The sequence below is a fragment of the Sparus aurata genome, chromosome 17 (assembly GCF_900880675.1).
Source record: "Sparus aurata chromosome 17, fSpaAur1.1, whole genome shotgun sequence".
In the NCBI taxonomy this organism is placed as follows: domain Eukaryota; kingdom Metazoa; phylum Chordata; class Actinopteri; order Spariformes; family Sparidae; genus Sparus; species Sparus aurata.
The window spans coordinates 12,670,053-12,692,178 of record NC_044203.1 but is presented as its reverse complement, the minus strand read 5'-3'; the positions used below and the strand labels follow the sequence as shown (position 1 = coordinate 12,692,178).

Sequence of the window (22,126 nt, the reverse complement as noted above, 5' to 3'; positions counted from 1 at the left end):
CAGGCTATAAAAGTCAATTAACGATCAGAAATTATAAAAGTATTGAAACTATCATACATATACAACCTTCCCTCAGCAGCTGCCAGTGTGGCCACAAGGGACCATTATGTCCCTTGATGGTAAGGTTACTTTTGAAATGAAATACGTTACAGATTACAAATGTAATAAGTATCAAACTAATGTAAACTCTCACATTTGATTACTTTTGTAACAAGAACCAGTGAACGGAGCCTGTCCAGACACATACAGCTTCCTGTGAAGCCACCCTGTCCTTAACGGCGTTGCACTCAAAGTGGTTCCAGCTGCTTTTTCGCACCCGCATTGTCCGAAAAATATGAAAAAAGGAAAGCGTTCAGGTGCGCTGAAAAGATGTGAAGCAACAGAATAAATGTTACATTCTATGTATGCTTTTGGGCGAATATATCTGAACGTAGCCCCTTTGTTGCCACCAGTATACTGATGACTATCTGCAATGTGATTGCATTATCTTTCTTAGTAACTGTAAAGATCACAATCATAATACCCAATAAATTCAACCCGTCTAGACATGTGCAGATCCTCACGAGTCATCCTACCCCTTGTTTGTGCTGCAATCAAATTTGTTCCAGCAACTTTTCTGACCTGCGTCGTCTGAAAATATGACAAAAGAAAGCAACAGGATAAATGTTATACTCTACAAGCAAGCTGCTGATCTAAAAGAATATATTCATCTGCGACCCCTTTGTTATCACCAACATAAAGATTAAGTTTCTGTGGTTTGATTACATTTCTTTTTCTTAGTAACTGTAATGGATGACAATTATATTCATTTTGTGTTTTAATTACAGGCACCCTTACATGTATCTCGTTATTCTCCAACACTAATTCCATCCTAATGGTAACTGTTACATCCTGAAAGAGTTACATGAATAAAGACTGACATGTTGACTTTATCAAGGGAAAAATGTCAAAGTCAGCAGCAATCTTGTGAAAATCTTTGAATATATCAATATAATCCATTGCTAACTTAGTCTTCCTCGCACGTCTTACTGTGTGGAACTGTGCGGGTCAACGTTAACAACGTTTATAAATTCAACACTACAAAAAACAAGCCGTACCTATTGTCATCAACAAGACTGATTGCTACGCTCACAAAAAAATCCACCGTTTCTAAATCCCCAAGTTATGAAATGTAATGATTTGTTTAATTGTAAAACAATTAGTAATAATGTTTGGAAGAAAATCAAAGAAACTCCCGGACTGTTGTTTTCAATTCAGGACAGCAGAGATGACCTGAGAGGTGTTTGTAAGTCTACAGTTCATAAAACTGATAAAGGTATTAAAGGAGAGGCACGTCCACTGTCGGGGTTAAGTTACAGATAAAATAAATTGTTTGTAAAGCTATTTTTGAGGATTACAAGTGTCAACGTCTGCTTTTTTATTGTTTTCCGCAGGGTGGCTTAAATTGATTAGAAATCGATTGTGTGTATTATATTTGATGACTGAAAATACGACTGCTATGACAAAACAATGTCAGTGATACAGCAGTCACTCCTTTAGATTGTTGCTAAACCACACAAAGTGAGGCTGTAGCAGTACAGCCCTGCATGTGTGAAAAAAACAAGTGTGTTTCATTCTTATGAGTGCAACTTTTGATTTGCACGAGGGAGATTTATTATTTCCTCTGTCAAAAGTCTCACTTTTAGGTAAAGCGCCACCAATATCAGCAAATCTCAGAAATACGTCTATTTTGGGGCCTTTCTGACGAGCACTGACTCATGTTTTATTGTAACAGTTAACAATAAAACGACCAATAACAAGGCAATTAAAATTGTGCAAACGAATAGGCAGCCCATTATTATGATAACACTTAATTAAACTCAAACATTTCCATAAGGTAAAAAAAGGGTAAACTCAGCTTACCTACATATACATAACTGTCTACATGTACCTACTGTGTGAATGACCCTTTCCGAGGAGAACGACTACACTCACCCTCGACTAAAATGAAAGACACACTCGGCGTAACTCCTCAAATGAAGAAATGTTCCTGAACTTTTACCATCACACGGAAGTCTGCCAACGCTTCTGAAGAACCCTCTCTATCTTTAATGTCTTGTTTACGCTCCACGGTTCCAGGTTGCTTCAATACATTGCCAGTTAGCGGGCTTCGGCTGCAACACAATCCAATTAAATAAAGAGTGTTGTCTCTCCAGGTTCCTGTGTTCTCTAATTGGGGCTGTGACTGTTCACTAATCAGCGGAGGTACAGGTAGACCCTGGAGGACGCCGAGACGAGGCCTCTCCTGGTAATTGAAGAGATGCTAAACCTGGCCTACTCCTCGCCGTGCAACGTGGATGCATACAGCTCTCGAGCAGCCATGTGCATCATCGCGTTTTTTTTTTTTTTTTTGCAGCATCACGGCTGACAACACAGATGTGATGGCAATAATTAAACGATTACTGTTTGTTCTGTTGGTCAGATCATCTTAAAGCATTTTTACAGCGTTAGTTTCGTGTCCTCTTTAATTATGAAATTTCAATTTAAACAAAGGCACTTGAATCTTTTAGCTTGTGTGTTTAGTTTTAACTGGCGTATGACGGTTATGAGTGAGTCAAAATTTTATATATATATATATTTTTTTTTAATTTTATATTTTGCAGATTTAAATCCAGACAAAGCAAAGAAAAGGAAGCCTGGCCGAAGAAAAGATGCAACTTTTCAATGGTAAGTTTAGTGGATGTAGGCAGGATTGAAAGATTTGGAGGGATACTCAAGGAAAAGTTGATCAAATATATATTGTGAAGTGAGAAAGATTTCATTTTGTAAATGAATCTCGAGCATCATCAAATGTTTGCATCATAACACCTGACAAAACAGAAGTAATGGCAATATTTAATTACTTAATGACTGTTTGTTCTGTTGACCAGCCATTTTTTATATTATTTTAATTTTATCGATCTATTTTGATATTAACTTAATTCAAGCTTAATCACTTGAATTTTAAATCTCATGTAAACAGTACAAGTGGCTAAACTTCATGGGAATGTGTGTGTATGTGTACCCAAGTCAGTCAAAATGGATGGATATTTTACATTTTAAGAAAGACAAAATGAAGAAGACTGTCTGTTGATACACAATAATGATAATGTCATATTGACAAAACCATTGCGCAGCTTTATAAAATGAAGTTCAGTAGATATAAGGAGGCTTGAAAGATATGGAGGAAACTGAGAGAAAAGTGAAGTTAAAGAGTTAATTTTCCAAATCATTCTCTTGTTGCTGTGTTTCAGTAATAATTTAAAGCGCTACTTTAATGTTTGTGAATGCACATATCACCCTTCACAGCAGTCTCTATTTGGTTAACTACATCTTGTGAAAACACAGGATAAAAAGATATTACAGGCCTTCCATGAGCAAACAGAACTAAATCTGAAAGTGTCCGCCGCCCGTGCCAAAGACCATCAGTTTTCCTCTGACTTCCTTACACTCTGGATTGAAAGCGGCCATGGCCTGGTGTGTTCCTGATTTCCTGTGCAGTCTGCTGAAAGTAGCAGCTTTGCATGCTGGGGTCACACCTGTAACGTATTTCACACTGCGTTATATTTTGAGTGGCCACCTGGATGAGGAAATAACATGTTCACAGTGCATGAACACTACAGCCCTCCCTGCCAGGTAGGAACAGGTGTTTGTTTTTAGACGACACACGGTACATTAATGCGACATGGACGGCCTCAACATACGCAGGACCTCATTTTTGATTCTTGCCTTTTTAAAAAATAGGGGAAATTAAATGTTAAATCCTATAAGGTCTTGGACATTTTTCACCTATTAAGGCCTACGTATTAAAAAAAAAACTTTTCTTTTTGTCTCGTGCATGATAATGATGATGTGTTGTGTAGAAATATGCTGCAAAGTGACTTAACTTCCCAATGTATGTTCTGCTGCTTTGTTTCCTGTTTTCAAAAACTAAATTAAATTAAACACACACACACACACACACACACACACAAACACACACACACAAATGTTAATGAAAAAACAATGTCAAAGGGCATTCCACAATACATTCACTATAAGTGATTTCTCATACGTTCAGTGGGAAAAGTAATGGCATTTTATAGTCCGGCTCCTGGTTAGCTGGACTAATTTTTTTTATTTTTTTTTTATTATGTGCAGCTTCTGGGCATGTGAATGAAAAGATTGATTGTGTGAATGCCATTTCTGTCAGCCACAAACAGGCAATGAAATACCAAGCACACCTGGAGCAGCGCTCACATTTGACAAGCACATACCGATGTAAGCCCCCCCCCCATTAGAAAAACAATGAAGTCTATCATAAAACATTTATGGTAGATAAAGTGCGTGTGAGTGCGTGAAGCTGGCGCAATATAACCGCGGGTCGAGAATAATTTCAGGGGTGGAACACAAGATTAAGAAAACCTGTAAAAAAAAAATAAAAAATTTCTGGGTGGCTATAGATTTAGGTTCTTAGAAGACTATTTGTGCAATATTATTTTAATTGCATAGTTGTTCCACTTTGTTTTGCGTACAGGTTCCAAAACATAGAAGAAAATAAAGTTACTTATTATGTTTATTGAAATCATTGTATAGCTATACTAATAGTTTTATATCAATCATACAAAAATAAAGAACATAATCTGTATTTGAAATGATTATAGACTTTTCCTTCTTAAACTTAACAATCATTTAGGGTCAAGTATGATTTTTTTAGTGCATTAACAATCAGTTAAATCACAGCTTACTGCTGCTAACAGAGGGTGGTGCCACATCCACCACCACCTTGCCCAGGTTTTTCCCATCATACATGTAGTCCACAGCCCGGAACACTGACTCCAATCCTGTGAACCTCCCCTCCTGAGCCAAATCCCCTCCATCCACCTCACACACCAGCTTCCCCTTGGCATACAACTGCATCATGCTACCCAGAGCCTCCCTGTAGTCACTGATGAAGTGGGGCAGGAAGAAACCCCGAACACTGGCCGACCTCTGGAGCAGCTTCACCGGCAGTGTTCCCCCTTTGAGGGGCGGGATCCCTGATGCGCTCTGGTACCCCGAGATGAAGCCAATCACGATCAGCCGCCCCTTATTGGCCAGACTGTTCACTGCGAGTTCGAAGATGCTGCCTCCCACTGACTCATACACCACATCGACACCTTTTGGGTACTCTTTCCTCAGCGTCTTGGCCAGGTCTTCTGTCTTGTAGTTGATGGGCCTGTCGCAGCCGATGGATTTGAGGAAGCCAGCTTTCTCGTCTGAAGAACAGGTGCCGATCACATGACAGCCGGCCTGTTTGGCAAACTGCACTGCGAACTGTCCCGTTCCACCAGCGGCCGCTGTGACCAGGACCGTCTCACCTTTGGCCAGGTCGCCCAGACGTTTCAGGGCGATGTAGGCCGTGGCACCGCTGACCAGCAGGGTGAGGAACTCTGGCTTCACCGCAGGTACAGGCACGCTTTCCTTGGCCGGCACCACCGTGTACTCAGCGAACGCACCGCTGCCGAAGTAGGCCACAGTGTCCCCCACGGTGTAACGGGAGCTGGCGCTGAGGCCGAGGCCGACGACCTCTCCGATACCCTCGAAACCGGCATCGAAGGGGGGCTTCACCGAGGGATCGTACCGGCCTGCTGAGTAATTAATATCAGAAGCGTTGATCCCCACAAAACTGAAATACAAAGAAAAACAATAAAGAAGGATTAAACGTGTGAGTTGTTAAAAAAAAAAAATGCACACACAACATTCAGAATCACGTCCAGAAGCTTCTATGTGGTCATCTGAATTCCTGTCTGAAGGTCAAGACTTCAGCTTCCTTCTCCAGACATGTCTGCACGGGTCACAAACACTCTGGTTTGTTTTGGCAATGATTCCCTTTCTTTCTGCGAGAGAACAGTCCTGCACTGACAGGGAAAGGTTTGTATCACAAAACACATTGCATGATGTCATGATTCATTGTCTTCAGAGACACCCACAACAAACTGCACTTTAAAAAAAAAAAAAAATCCCAGATAGCTGCTTCTTGCCTCGACACGAAGACGGCTGTTTTCATCTTACTTTGGTAACATGTTGGAAACAAATATGTGAGAAAGGAATGTATAAATAAATCATTTACTGTCTTTTAGAGCTGCGCGCATGCTGCGCCTCATTACTGTGCATGTCACATGTGTACTTTGAGCCCGTAGATAATGCTTCTGTGGTTTGCGGATGGGTCAGGATGATGTAACCAAACACCTTGATTGGACTACTTTACATCACTGGAATCAGTTTTGCGCATCGCTGAAAACACCGAAACACTCGAGTTTAAACAAAATGAGCCGAGACGTGACAATGAAGTCAGAGTGTGTTCAAACAAAAACCTTCTGAATGCAACGATCATCTCACCAAGATGACAATGAGCGCATTTAAAACCACAACAAGCATTGTGATATAAACACAAGTATCAGCAGAGTGTGTGTGTGATGATAAATGCTAAATGAAATTTTAAAATGTGTGGTTATAGAGAAGACATTTTTATCAGAAGGGAAAGATGATGATGATTTTTTTTTATGCCTTAACAAGCAAAATTTAACGTCCCTATAAACGGAGCTATGAAGCTTCAGAGAGGAAATGCAAAGATTTTAAGATTTACAATATTCATTAGCTAACAGTACAAAATCTGAAATATTTGTTTTTTCCATAACTGAATAAACAAGTTGAAAAAAGCCTGTTAACCCTAACCCCCAGAACACTGTCTGAGGCTAGACAGGTGGCAGGGTCCGCCACATATCAACAAAGTAAAACAGTATGAAATTGTGTTGTCCTTTAAGGTATGTTTGTTTATTCAGTCGTGAAAACAAAGAGAGCTTGTTTCTTTAGTTTGTTTTGACATAAAAGTATCGGTCAATGACAATCTTTCATCTTTCCAAATAAAACATAGTGCACCTTCAAAGGACAACACAGTTTCATATTGTTTTTCTTTGTTTATATGTGGCGGACCCTGCCACCTTTCCAGCTTCAAAGAGTGTTCTGGGGACCTTTTTTTCCTGTGAGAGCAGCTTGTTTATTCACTTATGGAAAAATAAATATTCCAGAGTTCGTGTTATTACCTCATTAATATTGTAAATCCTAAAATTCTGAGTTTGAATTTCTTGTCCAGACCTACACAGTGCCCCTTTAAGGTTTTAAGGCCTTCAGGGCAGATGGGAAATTACATTTCTGCTAATAATTTGTTTCAGAGTGCATCCTTACACAAAACCAAACACACTAACAGAGGCTGTGTCATTTTGGACCGAGAATCTAGCTCAGAAAAACATCACGAAAAGCACGACCACGCAGTTTGTTGCAACCTCTGTCTCTCCTGTGCAGGTCATCTGTCTTCCATCTGAGTGACTGCGCTTGATTTTTACTCCAAAGTGTGCGCGCGGATCAGACGCGAGGGTGTTGAGTGCTCTGTGATCTAGATTCTTGAGGATTTTTCAACGTAAGGAGATCCGCTTGGGTGGAATCTTAAATAAAGGAGGAAAGTTTCATTTCTTCCTAGTGAATTAATCCTCCTCTTTCACCACAGTCACAAGCTTCTCGATTATCAATTTTCTCACTCTGAGATCCCCCATTCAACACTTCCACAGTGGATATTTCACTGATGCTCTGCAACATGGGACGAGCGCTTCCTCGACTTGCGCCACGAAGCAGAAATGTTTATTTTCCTCTGTTTGCTGAAACATCCTCCCTTTATCTTCCGGTGACGGTCAAAGGTCTCGAGCAAGTGACCGATAAGACACTAGTGTTCCACGTTTACACTCCATCTGACGGAGCAATATTTGCTTTATTGGCACCGAGTGGCACGATGAACCCCTGAGGTGCACTTGTGTGATGCTGATTTAACATTTAAAATCAGATCAGGCGCACATACAGTCTGTGATGTAGTAGTAAATCAAAATTAGGGTAAGACATTACCTCCGGCTGGCATCAGAAATAGAAACTGGGAATCTTACTATGTTTTTAAAAAAGCGCATTCAAATTGCTCCTCTCCCAACTTACACCAGCAAAACGTGCTTTAATTCTATCTATCAACATGTAATAATCACTGGGGCGACTGTGTCAGGCTTGCAGGTGCTCTTCGCTAACAGAGAAAACACACTGCTGAGAAAATGATCCTGCAATTCCCGCGCCATCTAACACCGCATCTCCTTCTCCATCATCTCCATCTCTTGATGCCAGTCTGAGCCCCCCCTCCATGACTCTCTGTTTGCAGTTTGGTGACGTAGAGAGACAGGAGGACAGAGAGAGAGAGAGAGAGAGAGGGAGAGGGAGAGAGAGAGAGAGGTGGGGGAGAGAGAGAGAGAGAGATGCCGAGATGGATTGATAGACAAATGCAGAGAGGGCGGAACTTGGAATTACAGTACAGCGCTTATTCCTCACGTATTTTGCCATCTTGTGATGATGATGATGATGATCGCAGGTGCTGGACATGGGTAAATCGAGGTAAGCGGAGCCCTTTATACAACTTCTCAACATTGCCGTGATAGATCGACATCCCATAATGAGCCACAAATAGACTCGTAAACACGCTTTGGGTCACCTTTTTTTTTTTTCTCTCTTGCTATTCCGAGCGCGCAGGGGAAGCGGCGGTGGCACGGCGCGTTTGTGGCCACCTTCTCCCCCCCAAAAACACACCAACTTACCGATTTCTGACGAGTAAGTCCGCGTCCCCGGGCGTCGGGACCGCGACGCTCTGCATAGAGACGGCCTCTCGGAAATTCGGACTAAGCTTGTTTACAACCAGCTTCCTCATGCTGCTCGGTATGGAGGATCCCTTGAAATCCATGAAGTGCGCCGAGTAGGACATATCTACGATGAAGCGCCGCGCAGTCGAATGAACTCCTGAAAGTGCGTCGGTGCTTCTGAGCCCCGCGATCACCGACAGCGCTCTCCCGCCGTGCCTCGGCAGCAGCAGCAGGCTGGACATGCCTCCGAAATGTGACAAAGTTCACCGACAACTTGGCGTGCGTTTATGGCAGTAATAAGCCCGTCTGCCGTTAGCCTGCGCTAGAGGCTTTTCCCCCCTCTCTCTCTCTGCACATGCACAGCGTGCAGGCCGGGCCGGGCCGGGCCGGGACCGACGTGCAGATAGACCAAAACAAAAGCCGCGATGCTTCGCAGCGGGACTCTCGGCTAGTTATGCAAAAAAAAAGCAAAACAAACAAGCACCGGATCGAGTATTTGGGATTAGAAGGTTGCTGTGGTGCAGCCCTGTGAGCAGCACAGCAGCGCCCCAGACTTGTCGTCGGAGTCCCTCCCCTTCCCGGACACAGCGCTCACTTCCTAGTAAGGTGAAACAAATCAATCCTCGTCTCCTAACGCGTTTTCCTCCCACGAACACAACCGCCAGATCTTCATTTATAAACAGCGACAAAACACAGAAACACAAGAAACAACCGCCGAGCGCCTTCCTCCGCGTTTTTATTTGAACATCGCCTTTTATTTTTAGTCTTTATTTTGAAGGTTCCTCTCTCCCCCACCACCACCACCGAAACATGTCCGTGGCCACATGTTACACCTGTAACCAGAGCCCGCATCAGCGATTTGTCAAAGTGTGCCGCCTTTGCGTTCGCGCACGTTGCGCGCGGCGGTGCGTTACCGTGCGTTACCTATTGTCATCTGCCCGTCACGTTCTGGAAACATCGCTGCTTTTCGGAATAAGCGTGTAACAGTGTTGCTACAACAGACCTCCGTCCCCTCCCCTCCCCTCCCCTCGGTGGGAGACGGACCTCTCCACTCGTGTCAGAGCCGGAGAGCTGCTTTTTTTTTTTTTTTTTTTCCCTTTCCACGAGCCAGAGGTGACATCTAAGTTGTAACCATCTCAAAGCTCGAGTTGTGCTTTGCCATAAAATGTTCGTGTAAGTTTCTGTCTTTTTCTTTTCTTTTCTTTCTTTCTTTTTTTTTTTTTTTTAAAGTTGATCCCCCCCATTGAATGATTCCTGAACATGTTTCCTTTCCTTTGTCGGAGGTTTGGGATTTTTTAGAGCAAAGGGAGAAGGAGGGAGAGAGAGAGAGAGGGAGAGAGAGAGAGGGGGGAAAACAAGACAATTAAAAAGATTGACAGGTAGGCTCCTCTGTCAGGGGTGACGCTTGTGGAGAGGGGAGGAGTAAAAATGTAGCAGGAAAAGCCACTCGATGCGTCTGTCTATCAGTTGAGACTGTCTGAAACAGCTTCTGGATCCACCGCGTTTCCATTTTTTCTTTTTTCGGGAGACCTCGGATCAGTCCCCCTGGAGTTTTTTTTTCCGCCTCCCCTCTCTTTTTTCGCCTTTCTTCCAACAGACAAACATTTTAGTCCATGTCGACCTGATCTGTTTGGTTGGCGAAGCCTGGATGCGCCTGCGTCTTGTTTGTTTCCCCTGCTCTCTCTCTCTCGCTCTCTCTCTCTCTCTCTCGCTGAAGTGATATCCTCTTCTCCACCGCATCAACCACCCCTTCCTTAAAAAAAAAAAAAAAAAGCTGAAAAAAAAAAAAACCCGACTCCTGTCCATGATGCGATGAGACGAGCGGTGGGAATTATTTCCACGACTCGTAAAACGTAAGTAAGAGAGCAAAAAAAAAAAAAAAAAGGGGGCAGCTCGTCCCGTTTATTTCTGTGTATTTGTCTTCAATGGGAGAGAAGGAGGGGAGGAAGGGAGGGAGGAGAAAGTCTCCGCCGGACTGGTGAGGCTGGATCCGGGCTGAGGTGGCGTGGTGGTGACGGGACTGACGTTAACCCATCTAATGCCTGTCTGTCTGTTTCCCCCTCTCCCCTCTGTCTGTTTCAGGTCTCTGGCACAAGAAGAGAAGGAAACCTAAGGATACACTACTTGTCAGAGCTGTGCGGCGCGCTCACACGGGACTTATTTGTTTCGCTCGCCGCCAGAGTTTATTTATTTTGTCGTAGGTTTGTGCGTAAAAGACGCAGCAAACTATCGTCCCCCTCCAAACGCCACTGGAGACTAGGGGGGGATCTCTTTCTCCTTTTTTTTGTTGTATTTTTTATTTTTGCTTCCTTGGGGAGGGGGAGTGAACTGAAAAAGAACTTGGCTTTCAAGGCGCTTCCTCGCTTTTATTTCTACCCCGTGCCACGAGAGACATGAAGGAAGATGATCTTTGATGGGCAGGAAGGTGTCAGGAGCTGGCCGAATCCCTTCGTAATCTCCCCGCTCGTTGTCGAAGCCGATCCAGCCACCAAGTCCAGAGAAGAGCAGCCGGTTTGAGAAGAAGAAGACAAGGCTTCAGAGAAACCCCAACACACTGCCTCCCTCCCTCCCTACCTCCCCCCCGAACGAACCGGGATGATTCTTCAGAACTGACTGACTTTGATTTGTTTGTAATTCCTGCATGAGAAGCACCGTGGAGAGTGACGGTCACTATGCCGAGGAGAAAGCAGCAAGAGCCGCGGCGATCAGCAGGTATAAACCCTTCCCCTCTCCATAACCACCATTTCCCACCTCAGCAGCCAACTAGTTTGATTTTTATTTTTCATTTACAGGCACACACATGAAAATATTCCACCCCTCACACACCACACACACACACACACACACTCTCTCTCTCTCTCCTCGTGCTGCATGCTGAGATTCATTTGAACAAAACTCTGTGTCATTTTTTGGTCGCGTTATGACCCGCAACTTGTGTGTGTGTGTGTGTGTGTTTTGTTTGTTTGTTTTTTTTAAAACGCGTCCCCCAATTGCGCGAAATATGACGCACACGTACGCGCAAGTGGCACTTTTGAGAGCCGATTTCTCTAAACATCCTCGCTCTGCCAGGAAAAAAAAAAAAAGTTCTCTTAAGAATGGTGAGATAAACTAAATGGCATGTTATGGGGGATAAAAGGGAGCTTTTGAGGTTCAAGAGTGAGTAATGATGAATAATTGACTGGGAAAGAAGGGGGAGAGAAGAAAAAAAACTGGTGAGAGCCGGTTTCTCTCCCCCTTTTCTCTCTGTTTTATTAGAGGATTGCCATCCTTGATTTGATGCGTGATTGATCGCCTGTCACGTGGCAGTCTTTGATCTATTCATCCCTGATAAACATCAATAAATCCTTTTCCACGAAGACAAGACAAGCATGCCTCTGGTAAGGTTTTAGCCACACACACACACACACACGCATGCACACACTCAAGACACAAACCCTCCTGTTGTTCCAAGCAGGAAGGGAAATGCAAAAAAAAAAAATAAAGAAAGGAGAAAAAAAAAGCAAAAAGTTGCGAATAATGCTCGAAAATCACCTCGTTTTATTATTATTATTATAATTTTTTTTTAAGGGAAGCGACTAACAGCGGATGAAAGCCCGGTGTGTATGTTGAGCAGATCAGAGGGAGAATCAACTCAAACACTCCCTGTTTTAATCAGCTGTGTTTGATGCCTTTTTTTTTTTCCTTCGTAGAGATAAACGTTGACTTTGTTTTTTTTTTTCCTCCCCCAATCCGAATTCACCCCACATTCGCTGCAAAGAATCGGTCCAGTAATGAAATCAATATCCACCGCTGGAGGGGGGGGGAGTTATTATATTTTGCAATGTGACCAACTGATAAAACCGGGTCTTGGCAGAGGACCGACAAGGTTGACTTCTAGTGGTTTGGATTTGGACTCCCCCACCCCCCTTTTTTTTTTTTCTTCTCCTCTCGTCTCCCTGCAGCCTTTAAACAAATGTAAATGAGTGACAGGGGTTTCTACCTCTGTGCTAATGAGGCCGGGCCTTTGAAGTTAGGCATTAACAACTGGAGTGAACAAAAGACAGTTACAGAATTTTAAAGAGATTTTGAAATATGAGGTGCAAAGCGGGTCGAACAGGAGGGCCAGCCGACGAAGACTTTGAACTCAGCAGGTTTTATCGTTTAAAGCCAGGGGAGCTGCTGGTGATGATGGTGGTGGTGGTGATGGGGATGAGGAGGAGGATGAGAAGGAGTGTAGGATGGAGAACATTCAACCGGTGCTCGCTGCTCACTTCTGGCTCTCTGTCTTTCTTTCTTGCCTTTCCAGCAAAGTACTTTTCGCATAATTTCTACAAAGACAGGAATCAGATTTAGAGCCTTACTTGACTTTTTTTCGAGTGTGTGTGCGCGCGCGTGTGTGTGTGTGTGTGTGTGAGAGAGAGAGAGAGAGAAAGAGAGTTTCGGTTGTTGTTTTGGCGAAATAACCCGCTGGAAAAAGGTCGACCATGGTGGTGGAAGAATGACTCCCGTTTAGTCCCTGCATGTAGATGGAGGCATGAAAACATGACATCGCTGTGACCCCTCCCTCCCCTCCCCTCCCCTCCCTTCTCTCCCACCACACACACACACACACTCACACACACACCATTGATCCATTACACTGTCCACTGAGTGCCATGCGCATCATGGGTTGTAATGGTCAATCACAGCTTGGCAGACGGGATGCTTTCCATTCTTCCATGAACATGACAGTCGGTCAGAGATAACGCCCTCCACTCCACGCTCTCCCAGCAGCAGCAAATAAACCAACACAAACACACACACACACACACACACACACTAGGCTAGCCTGATGCTCCACTGGGAGCTGGTACTGACCTGTGGCTTCCTCTCTGTGCTGCTGCTCAGAGAGGAAATTGCTCGAGGTGGGACCGAGCATGGAAATCAGAGCTCAGACGATTAAAACGACAATAGCAAGCTTGTCTCGACAGCTTTACCTTTTTGTCGGAGGACGTTACTTTTTTTTTTATGCAGTGTTTATTTTTAGCGTCACGGGGCCGAATCCTGCAGAAAATAGCCCGCAAAAATTCCCAGCGATGGTGGAAGTTGTAATTGTGGAGTTTTTCAAAAATCAGCCGTAGGAATTTTGGACCCAGCTCATAATTATATGCACTGAACGGTCGTAGCAAAAGATGCATTTTTATCACCCTTATTTTCCCTTAGATTTTTAAAATGGCTGTGTTTGTGTCGTAATTTTCAGGAATTTGACATAAAAGCACGTCAGATTTTTTTTCCCCCCTCAAACGCTAATTCTCTAAGATGATTCTCTCAAGTAATATTTTGACACGTGTGTGTGTGTGTGTGTGATGTTAAGATCCACAGAAAAGGCTTTGTTTCTTTTAGAGATAAAACATTTGCATCTCCCATGACACTTTCGAGAGATCATTTAAAAAGAAGCAGTTTTTCGGAATCCATGTTTAGCTTTAAAAAAAAACGAGAAAGTGTGTTAAAAAGAAAAAAAAACGCTACATCCTCGTCTCTCCTGTATCCACTTCACCGTGCACAGCTGCATCTTCCTGCGCGTGTGTGTGTGTTAATGCACTTCATCGCTTTATTTAAAAAAAAAAAAATAAAGGTGAGGAGGACAGGAACAATTAAAAGTCGGGACAGAGTGACGCCGTCTCTCATCCGAGGCAGGCTTAGATAGTCTTAGAGGAGGAAGACGAGGAGGAAGAGCTGATAAGGGTAGTCGCTCTTATTTCTCGCGGAGCACGATGGTTAATTATAAGAAAGACTGTGCGTGCGCGCGTGTGTGTGCGCGTGTGGTGCAGTGGGGGTAAGGTTGCTTCCCGTTGGCTTCATTAGAGAGAGCCCTAATTATCTGCAGAGCTGATGGATTTGTGACAGGCCCTAACGATTAATGCTGACAAATTCAGTAAGGTGTCAAGTCCGCAGCTGCCTTGATGTAATCAAGTTGATATTATACAGTCCCCATAGCCCCTAGTGCAGCACCAACTCAATTTGCCGGCGCAGGTGACAAATGGACTTTGCTACCTGACTAATCACGTCAGGAGACAATGCCAGTTAATGACCTCGGTGAGCCCCCCGCCGCCCCCACCACCTCCACCACCCTTATAACCTTGTAATAAGCCGTCCAGATCGGCAACCTTTCCCTCAGTTCTCTTTTTTATTTTCCTCCTCTCGCTCCTTTGTTTTCATTTCAATCACAGGGTGATTTAATTTCTGTGTCGATTGTAACGGTGCGCTCTCGTAAAGAAAAAAAAAAAAAAAAGGTCCTCCTCCTCGGCTGGAATGCGAGGGGTGGAAACTCTCCAAACTGTTGCAGGCGATTTATTTATTTTTGTATTAATGACACGGCTCAGGCCTGTTCTCGCCACTTGATATATCAGCACTCCGAAGTAATCCCAGGAACCCTTTTGAAAGTTTTTTACACTTTTGCATGTGTTTGCAGCCCTGCTAGTAAATCAGCACCGCATCACGAGACGGTCTTCATGTACTTTGGCTCCACGTCCTCCCAACTCCGTGCTGGAGCAGCCGCCTCGCTGAAGGCCTGCAGTTTATTCGGAGCAGGAGAATCACAGTGCCCAGGGATTAATGATTTTGCATGCCCGGGGTAGCTAAGATTACACAGCGACCTTTGTGCTCTTACTTGACGATGCTGTTATGTGATATTCTCCCCTCGAAATAATCAGCGTGCTGAGATTTATGTGCCCCCCTACCCTTCTGTCTGCACCAGCGTCCTGAGGAGTGTACTGCCTCTACGTTGAGTGTGTGTGTGTGTGTGTGTTCTCTCTTTTAATGTTGCCAGATTTTGAATAGCACCCTCCTCCCAGAGAATTAGAACAGTCTGGTTTTGCTGAAAAAGTTGATTTTGAGCAAAGGAACTAGTGTCTCTGGCCTGAGAGTTGGAGCGGCTTATAACTTAAGATGCCTTAAAGGCTCCGCAGCTTTTGAGAAATGAGAAGTTTATGTTAGAATTTAGTGAAAAGTGTGTGTGTGTGTGTGTGTGTGTCTGTGTGTATGCGTGTGTGTGTGTGTTTGTGAGAAAGGGGGGAGCGTGTGTTTGTAGCTTAGCGCTGACCGGTGTTAGTTTTCCTGGAATGAATAACTTGAACGAGCGCAGCGCTAACCACGCCACGTTAGTCATCCTCTTTAGCAGGGCCTGCCTTCAGATCTGCTCTCCGTTTCCCCCACAGGAGCACGAAAAACAACCTCCTGCAGCAGCTCCACATATTTCCTCGCTGCCGACTGTCATATCTGCTCACTATTCCCAATCAAAAACGAGGGATATCAAACAGAGCAGGAACACATATTGATCCACAGCAGCCGTTTTATTCCCCCCCACCACCACCACCACCTTCAGTCGTGCTGTACATTTCCTGGGCATTCCCTTTAGCTTGTGTGTGTGTGTACGTGTGTGTGTTTGGCGGTCGGGCTCGGCTAGAGGTTACGCTAATTGGAGCGGTGGTGTCGTTAGCAGGTGCCATCGATCGACCTCGTCGATAGCCACTTTTGCTCCTGCGCCACCCTCTGAAACTATTAGTTAAATTTACATCGGGGATTTGAGGCAGTCAAAGGTCAAACATGCTCAGCTCGCTCTTCTAATGCCTCCAGTCACCACAAGTGCCCCTGTGTTACTCTGTGTGTGTGTGTATGTGTGTGTGTGTATGTGTGTGTGTGTATGTGTGTGGTATTAGTTTCTTAGCCATATGCATTAGTTCCGTTTATTATCCTTGCAAAGGCGCACAGAAAAATTCTTACACTCCCGTCTCCGAGATCCACGCGAGAGGCTATTTTTAGTATTGATTATCAGTGAATAACTAATATAATCAAATGGAAAGTATTAGCGAAGGTTTAAGCTGCATGTGTTAAGCTTTTCCTGTTCACATAGATAAGGATATATTTCCCAACCATAGCGGTAATTCCCCTCCTCGTCTCTTTCTCTTTCTCTCTCTCCGAGTCTTTCCGGGGCATTCTCAACAAAAGCTGCCCTCAGGGCACGCTGCTGCCATCACTAACAGTGTGTTGCCCTCGCTGCACTTTAGACACACACACACACCGTCAACCATAAACACAGACAGACTGACTGACAGACAGACAGACAGACAGACAGACAAGCAGGCACACACACACACACACACACACACACACCTACACCTAATGCTTAAGTGCAGCCAGCATGTCTCTGTGGGAGGTCATAATGGAGGTGGCTTAGTATGATGGGAAATCATATCATTAAAGCAGCCAGATGTGCTTTGTTGCCTGCCTCGCAGCACATAAAAACAGCAGCAAGTCATGGGATCCAAAAAAGAAAAAAAAAAAAAAAAATCCAAGTCTGAGAAAATCAAGTCTGAAACAGATAGAAAGCAGCCCTCTGGGACTGGGCTGACAAGCAGTCTTACTCCTGACTGCCATAGAAAAACAATTTCCCCCCAAATAAAGAATATTTGTTCTCATTTTTCAACGTTGCGGCAGCATAACAAACTGGCTTTTTTAACTTCACTCTCAGCTCGGACTCGGAGCTTTGATGAGCGGCGCGCTGCCGTTATCAGCTCTTTGTTAAGTGTGCTTAATTACTATGTAATATTTGTGTTGTGCTGAGTAGTTATATTTTATTAAGGAGCCACAGTCGGGGGGGGGGGGGGGGGGGGCTTTTGAGCTCATTAATGGAAAAAAAAAAAACGTTTGTATGTTCAGTTCATTGTTATGTATCAGTTTTGTGTGTTTTTTCTTGTTTTGTTTTGTGTTTTAAAATTTTTTTTTTCTCCGGCACGTAATGCGAGACGTGAGGAAGATGAGAGGGGAAGCGTTCAAGAGGAGCAGTCGTGCAACATTTAAGGCGCAAAAAATTGACATCTCCAAATTTTCTTAAGTAAAGTATTACATTTGCCGAGGGTAAATTTGCTCTCTTGATCAGTGCAGCGCCTCCTCGAGAGGCTATGGGAAAAGTCTGCTGGAGCCAAATTTAACATGTTACTTCTATCAATAAAAGATGAGCAATTACAGAATATTTTGTCTAATAAGTATTTGAATTCCTCAGCGCTGGGGAAAAAAAAAAACAAAAAAAAAACACACACACACACACACAAAAAACATGTAGCTTACCCACTCATTACATCAGTTAGCAAGGGGGAGTGAGAGGCAGCTCTTTGATGCCAACAAACAAACAAGACAAACGAGATGGGCCCACTACAGAGGAGCAAAAAGCCCTATCCAGGGACACCCAGCCCCTGCGCTCTCCTCCCTCTCCCCTTCCCCTACGTCTCTCTACCTCTCCCCTCGCCGTCTCCTCCACGCACCTCTCATCTCTCCCCTCGTTCTCTCGGCACTCCCCTCTCCCTTTATTTCTCGCTCTTTTTTTTCCCCCTCTCCGACGCGTTTTCTCCCCCTCTCTCTTCTGGATAAACACTCGTTCTTCGCCACTCAAAAAGCGAAAAAGAGAAAAGGGAGAGGAGTGCTGGTGGTAGAGGAAGGAGGGGAGGGGAGGGGGGGTGCGAGGATGGGGTGAGTGAAAAACGGGGATGAAAAAAAAGTGTTTTCTTTTTTAAACTGTGGTCGGGTTTTGTTTTTTTTTTTGTTTTTTTTTTTTCTTTCTTCGTCTTCTCCCTCTCTCTGTCTGTTGTAGCTCATCAGACAAAGTTAGGTGGGGATCGTCAGGGGAAAAGGAAAAAAACTGAAGGGGAAAGAAGTGAGGGAAGGAGTTTAGCAACACGGTTTTAATGTGTACGCCGTCCTTCTGGCTTTATTTATGCCATCACTCAGATAATTGAACGGAATCTAGAGAGCTGAGAAGAGTGGTCGATGATAGTCCAGCGCCACCATCGGAAGCGGTGGCGTCGGCAGGCAGGGGGCTACGTGGGCGGACGGATTGCAAGGTGAGGGGTGGTGCAGTGGTGTCGAAGCGGAAGGGGGGGGGGAGGCTGGCTTTTAGGACGGGTATTAGAGCTGACAGATGAACGGGACGATGGACAAATTCTCCCGCAACAGCTGTGACTGCCGCCATTATCCTGACAGGTGTCAATTAAGAATTACTGCCCGGCCGGCCGAACGCCCCTCCCGACTCTCTCTCGAGCGCACACACGTCCCTCCATCCACTACAACAACCCCCCTCCGACCTACCCACACACCCCCTTGTCCAGCTGTCGGTGTGCGAGCAAAATAACACTTTACCCTTGTCAGTGTTGTCAGAGGCCCCGGTCCCCCCCCCCAGTTTGAGACGGCAGCCAGCGGCAGATGCTCGCTGGTCAGTCGCTCTACATATTACCGATCACGATGTATGTCGGCGGACGGGTGGACGCCGTCCAGCTTGGTCCAGTTGGTGGCCGTTCAAACTCTGCTCTGATACCAGGTGACTAAGCACTACCTGAGAGATGCGTCGCGAAACAGTGAGACCCCTCCATCAGATTATTACCACCTTTCGAATAACCCTCAGTTATGAGGATTTACATCGGGCTGCAGTGTGGTGTTTAACTCCACTCTACAGGTTAAACAGCCCCTTCATTACATCCCAGGTCTGTGTGTGTGCGCGTGTGTGTAGTCTGTGTGCATTCGTGCACAGTGTGCGGCGTGCTCACCTTTTGCAAAGCAGCGGCTGCAGACTAACCTAGATCCTGCATCCCTTGATCCTCTGCTGCTGCTCAACCCCGTTTGGCTGATACAGGGCCGCTTTTATTCCACATTGTAAAGTGGGGAGTTGAGGTCAATGAGTGAGAAAATGAACAGTTGCCATTGCCCATCTCAAAGGCTTCCCCTTCCAGTAAACCCGCTGGCTGACGACCAGTTTTTTTTGGGTCGGCAGGCCCTCAAGCTTCACAGCGAATATAAAAAAAAAAACAGGGGAAATTTAAACATGTGTGTTCTCCATTTGCCATATTTTCTCAATTTTGAAGGGTTTAAATCAACGCGGCGGCGTGCGGTTTAATTTCCCCTTAATTGCTCAAGAAACAGAAAAGCATTACGTGTACGCGACGTGGTGACATGGAGTTTAGTGTTACATACCTTTATTTCTAATTGCACAGCATATAATTCACCCTCGCGTTCACATATGTGCCTTGGAATTTTGAAAGTTATTATCTGCCCGTGTGTCACGCTGTTGACGCGGTGCAGTTATTACCAGCCCCTCCTGTAATAAATGCAGTTTTCTCCGTGCCGGCGCAGAATAAACATGAGAAGCTTCAATCGGTGAAAAGAAGGAGGAAGCAAAAACAGCAACGCGCAAAAGCAACATGAGAGCGAGCGCAGAAGGCTCCCCAGGAATACACAGATGGATTTGCATGTTCACTTGGGAGTTGCAGTTTTGGATTTTCTCCCTCGAAATCATTTGCCACAGAAAATAACCGAGGGAAGATAATATCAGTGTTATTTCGCTACTCCTGCTTTATTTGCATATCTCTTGTTTTAAATAAGGCAACCCCTCGGAGTGAAATTCGTTTTTTTTTTTTTCCTTTCTCGCGGAGCTTCGGTCTGCATCACCATTTTTTTTATTTTTTATTCTTTTTTTAATGCCTCAACCTCTTTGCCTCTATCTCTTTTTTTATTTAATTCTTTCTCCAGGCCCATACCTCCGCTCTCCCGTCTCACACTGGCACCAGACCGCTCCGAGCGATTATCAAACCTGAGAATATTTTTTTCCATCCCCATGCAAATCACCCGCCATGCTCTCTTATCGTTCCTGCTTTCGCCCCACCCTCCCCGGCCCAACCACCCCAAACGGTTGTGTGTAATCAAAGTAAACGGCAGCTAAAGCTAAAAGGGAAATGCTCTTTGTGGAGATGGATGGAGGGATTAAATATTAACCGGATGCGGCTGACTTAAGGCGAGTGTTTTACATAGCTGCTCCCGCCGCGGATGCCGTGCATTGATCCCCTCACCCTGGCGCCTTCACTTGTTTGGCTGCCTGCCGTTAATTTTTCACCATCGTCTCGCCGGCCAGGCCTTTAGAGCGGAGAGGGAGGCCAATGAATGGCTCGCCCAGCCACCACTGGCCCCCACCACCACCACCTCCTCCCCTCCTCCCCTCGCTTTTAACAGGGGGCAGGTGAGATGGATGATAGCAATTTGAAATTTTGTTTGTGCGTGTGATCATGGAGATTGTTTTTGGTATTACCATGGTGTAACAATTCCTGTGATTAATTGAGGCGGGCGCTCGGCTAGGATTGGAGGAGGTTGCAGCTTCTCCACCTTCCTCCTCTCTCCACTTGTGAATGTTGTGTTTATCGGCTGACCTTGGAGTCCCAACACCGCTGCACACACACGCGTGCACACACACACACACACACACACAACACTCACACGTCTGACAACACACTCCCGGGATCCTGCCTCCACACACTGCCTCTCTTGTCATATCACTTCCTTCATTTCCTCGTGCCTCCCTCTTCCTCTCCTCCAGCTGTGATTAAAAGAGAAAATTCGAAACCGCTCTAACCAAACTTTGGGCTAAAAGGAGACTAAACAAAAACAAAATGGCTACAGTGGCCACACTATTCGCGTAGCAGGACGTTAGCGGCAGGAATGCTCCTCCAGTGGCGAGCGGCGCGCCGTGTTTTCAATGTGTTTGTTGTCTGCGTGTGTATGGCAATATCCTGTGGGTCACAGAGGCAGCTTGTTAACAGGAGGGCTCATACCAGCAGCGGCGGTGCAACCCCCCCTCCTCCAAACACACACACACACACACATAAACACAGTTGTTGCACTGGCGCTGTTGACGGCATTGTGACGGCCTTCTGGCATTTATAAATGCGGTGTCGGTGCTCTGGTGGGGCTCTACCCTGCAGTCGTCAGACATGGCCACCGCTCATCACTCAGCCCTAATGATGCCTTGTTTTCCACACACACACACACACACACACACCCCCACCTCGGCCAGGGCGCACATCTGAAGGGGTCGCGTGCAGGTCGTGACCCCCAGGCGGCCCGCAGTCCGGACGGTCGCTGGTCTTCTTTCACGCGTTTCTGTCCGTTCCCCTCAGCTGACTTTTACAGAACGCTGGAGGGTGTGCAGGGTTTATATTTATAACCCTGCACGGTGTTAATTTGAATAATTTTTCACGCCACCAAAAAATTCCAAGAATTACATGATGCTAAAACGCTGTGAACCAATTCTAAAACCTAATAATAATAATAATATGAATAATATTAATAATAATAATGATGATAATAACGTTAATAATAACAACACTGAAACTACGAATTAATCCAGTCAAAACACTGCATTACTGTTAGACGCAGTTAAAAGAGCTCACCTTAGACACTGTAAACATGATGCCATATGTCTGTCATATCAGATCCATCGGTAATCTTTAAATAAACGAGTCAACAATGGCATTAACATGTCTGACCCTGCTCTCTCTTCTCCTTTGTCTCCTGGATCGTCACCAACTTCTCCTTCCCCTCCTCAGTCTATTCCCCTTTTTTTTTTTTTTTCCCCTCCTCTCCCTGTGTCT

The 22,126-nt window shown here is 44.9% G+C and overlaps 2 protein-coding genes across 3 annotated transcripts in view; one reads left to right on the top strand and one right to left on the bottom strand.

Annotated features, from left to right (window-relative positions):
- Positions 1–4,481: 4,481 nt before the first annotated feature.
- On the bottom strand, positions 4,482–9,805 carry LOC115566816 (prostaglandin reductase 3). Its single transcript, XM_030392820.1, has 2 exons — positions 8,661–9,805; positions 4,482–5,665 (listed from the first exon to the last, which is right to left on the bottom strand). Exons 1-2 carry the CDS (start codon positions 8,942–8,944, stop codon positions 4,735–4,737), a joined length of 1,215 nt encoding a protein of 404 aa, XP_030248680.1. The 5' UTR covers positions 8,945–9,805; the 3' UTR covers positions 4,482–4,734.
- The window catches only part of LOC115566815 (teashirt homolog 1), a 36,843-nt gene continuing 22,859 nt past the window's right edge, over positions 8,143–22,126 (top strand). Inside the window, exons 1-2 of one of the 2 annotated variants that reach the window (XM_030392817.1) lie at positions 8,143–8,460; positions 10,785–11,414. In XM_030392817.1, coding sequence (XP_030248677.1) covers positions 11,375–11,414 — 40 coding nt within the window. In that variant the 5' untranslated portion in view covers positions 8,143–8,460; positions 10,785–11,374. Of the gene's footprint in view, positions 8,461–10,127; positions 10,556–10,784; positions 11,415–22,126 lie in introns of those variants that run through there. The other variant, XM_030392819.1, reaches the window with a different exon arrangement.

Bases quoted from the DNA above. Each gene is read 5' to 3' on its own strand.
- LOC115566816 (XM_030392820.1), bottom strand. From the start codon at position 8,944: ATGTCCAGCCTGCTGCTGCTGCCGAGGCACGGCGGGAGAGCGCTGTCG. The intron at 5,666-8,660 runs GTAAGTTGGTGT...TTTGTATTTCAG, and splicing joins GACTTACTCGTCAGAAATCG to TTTTGTGGGGATCAACGCTT.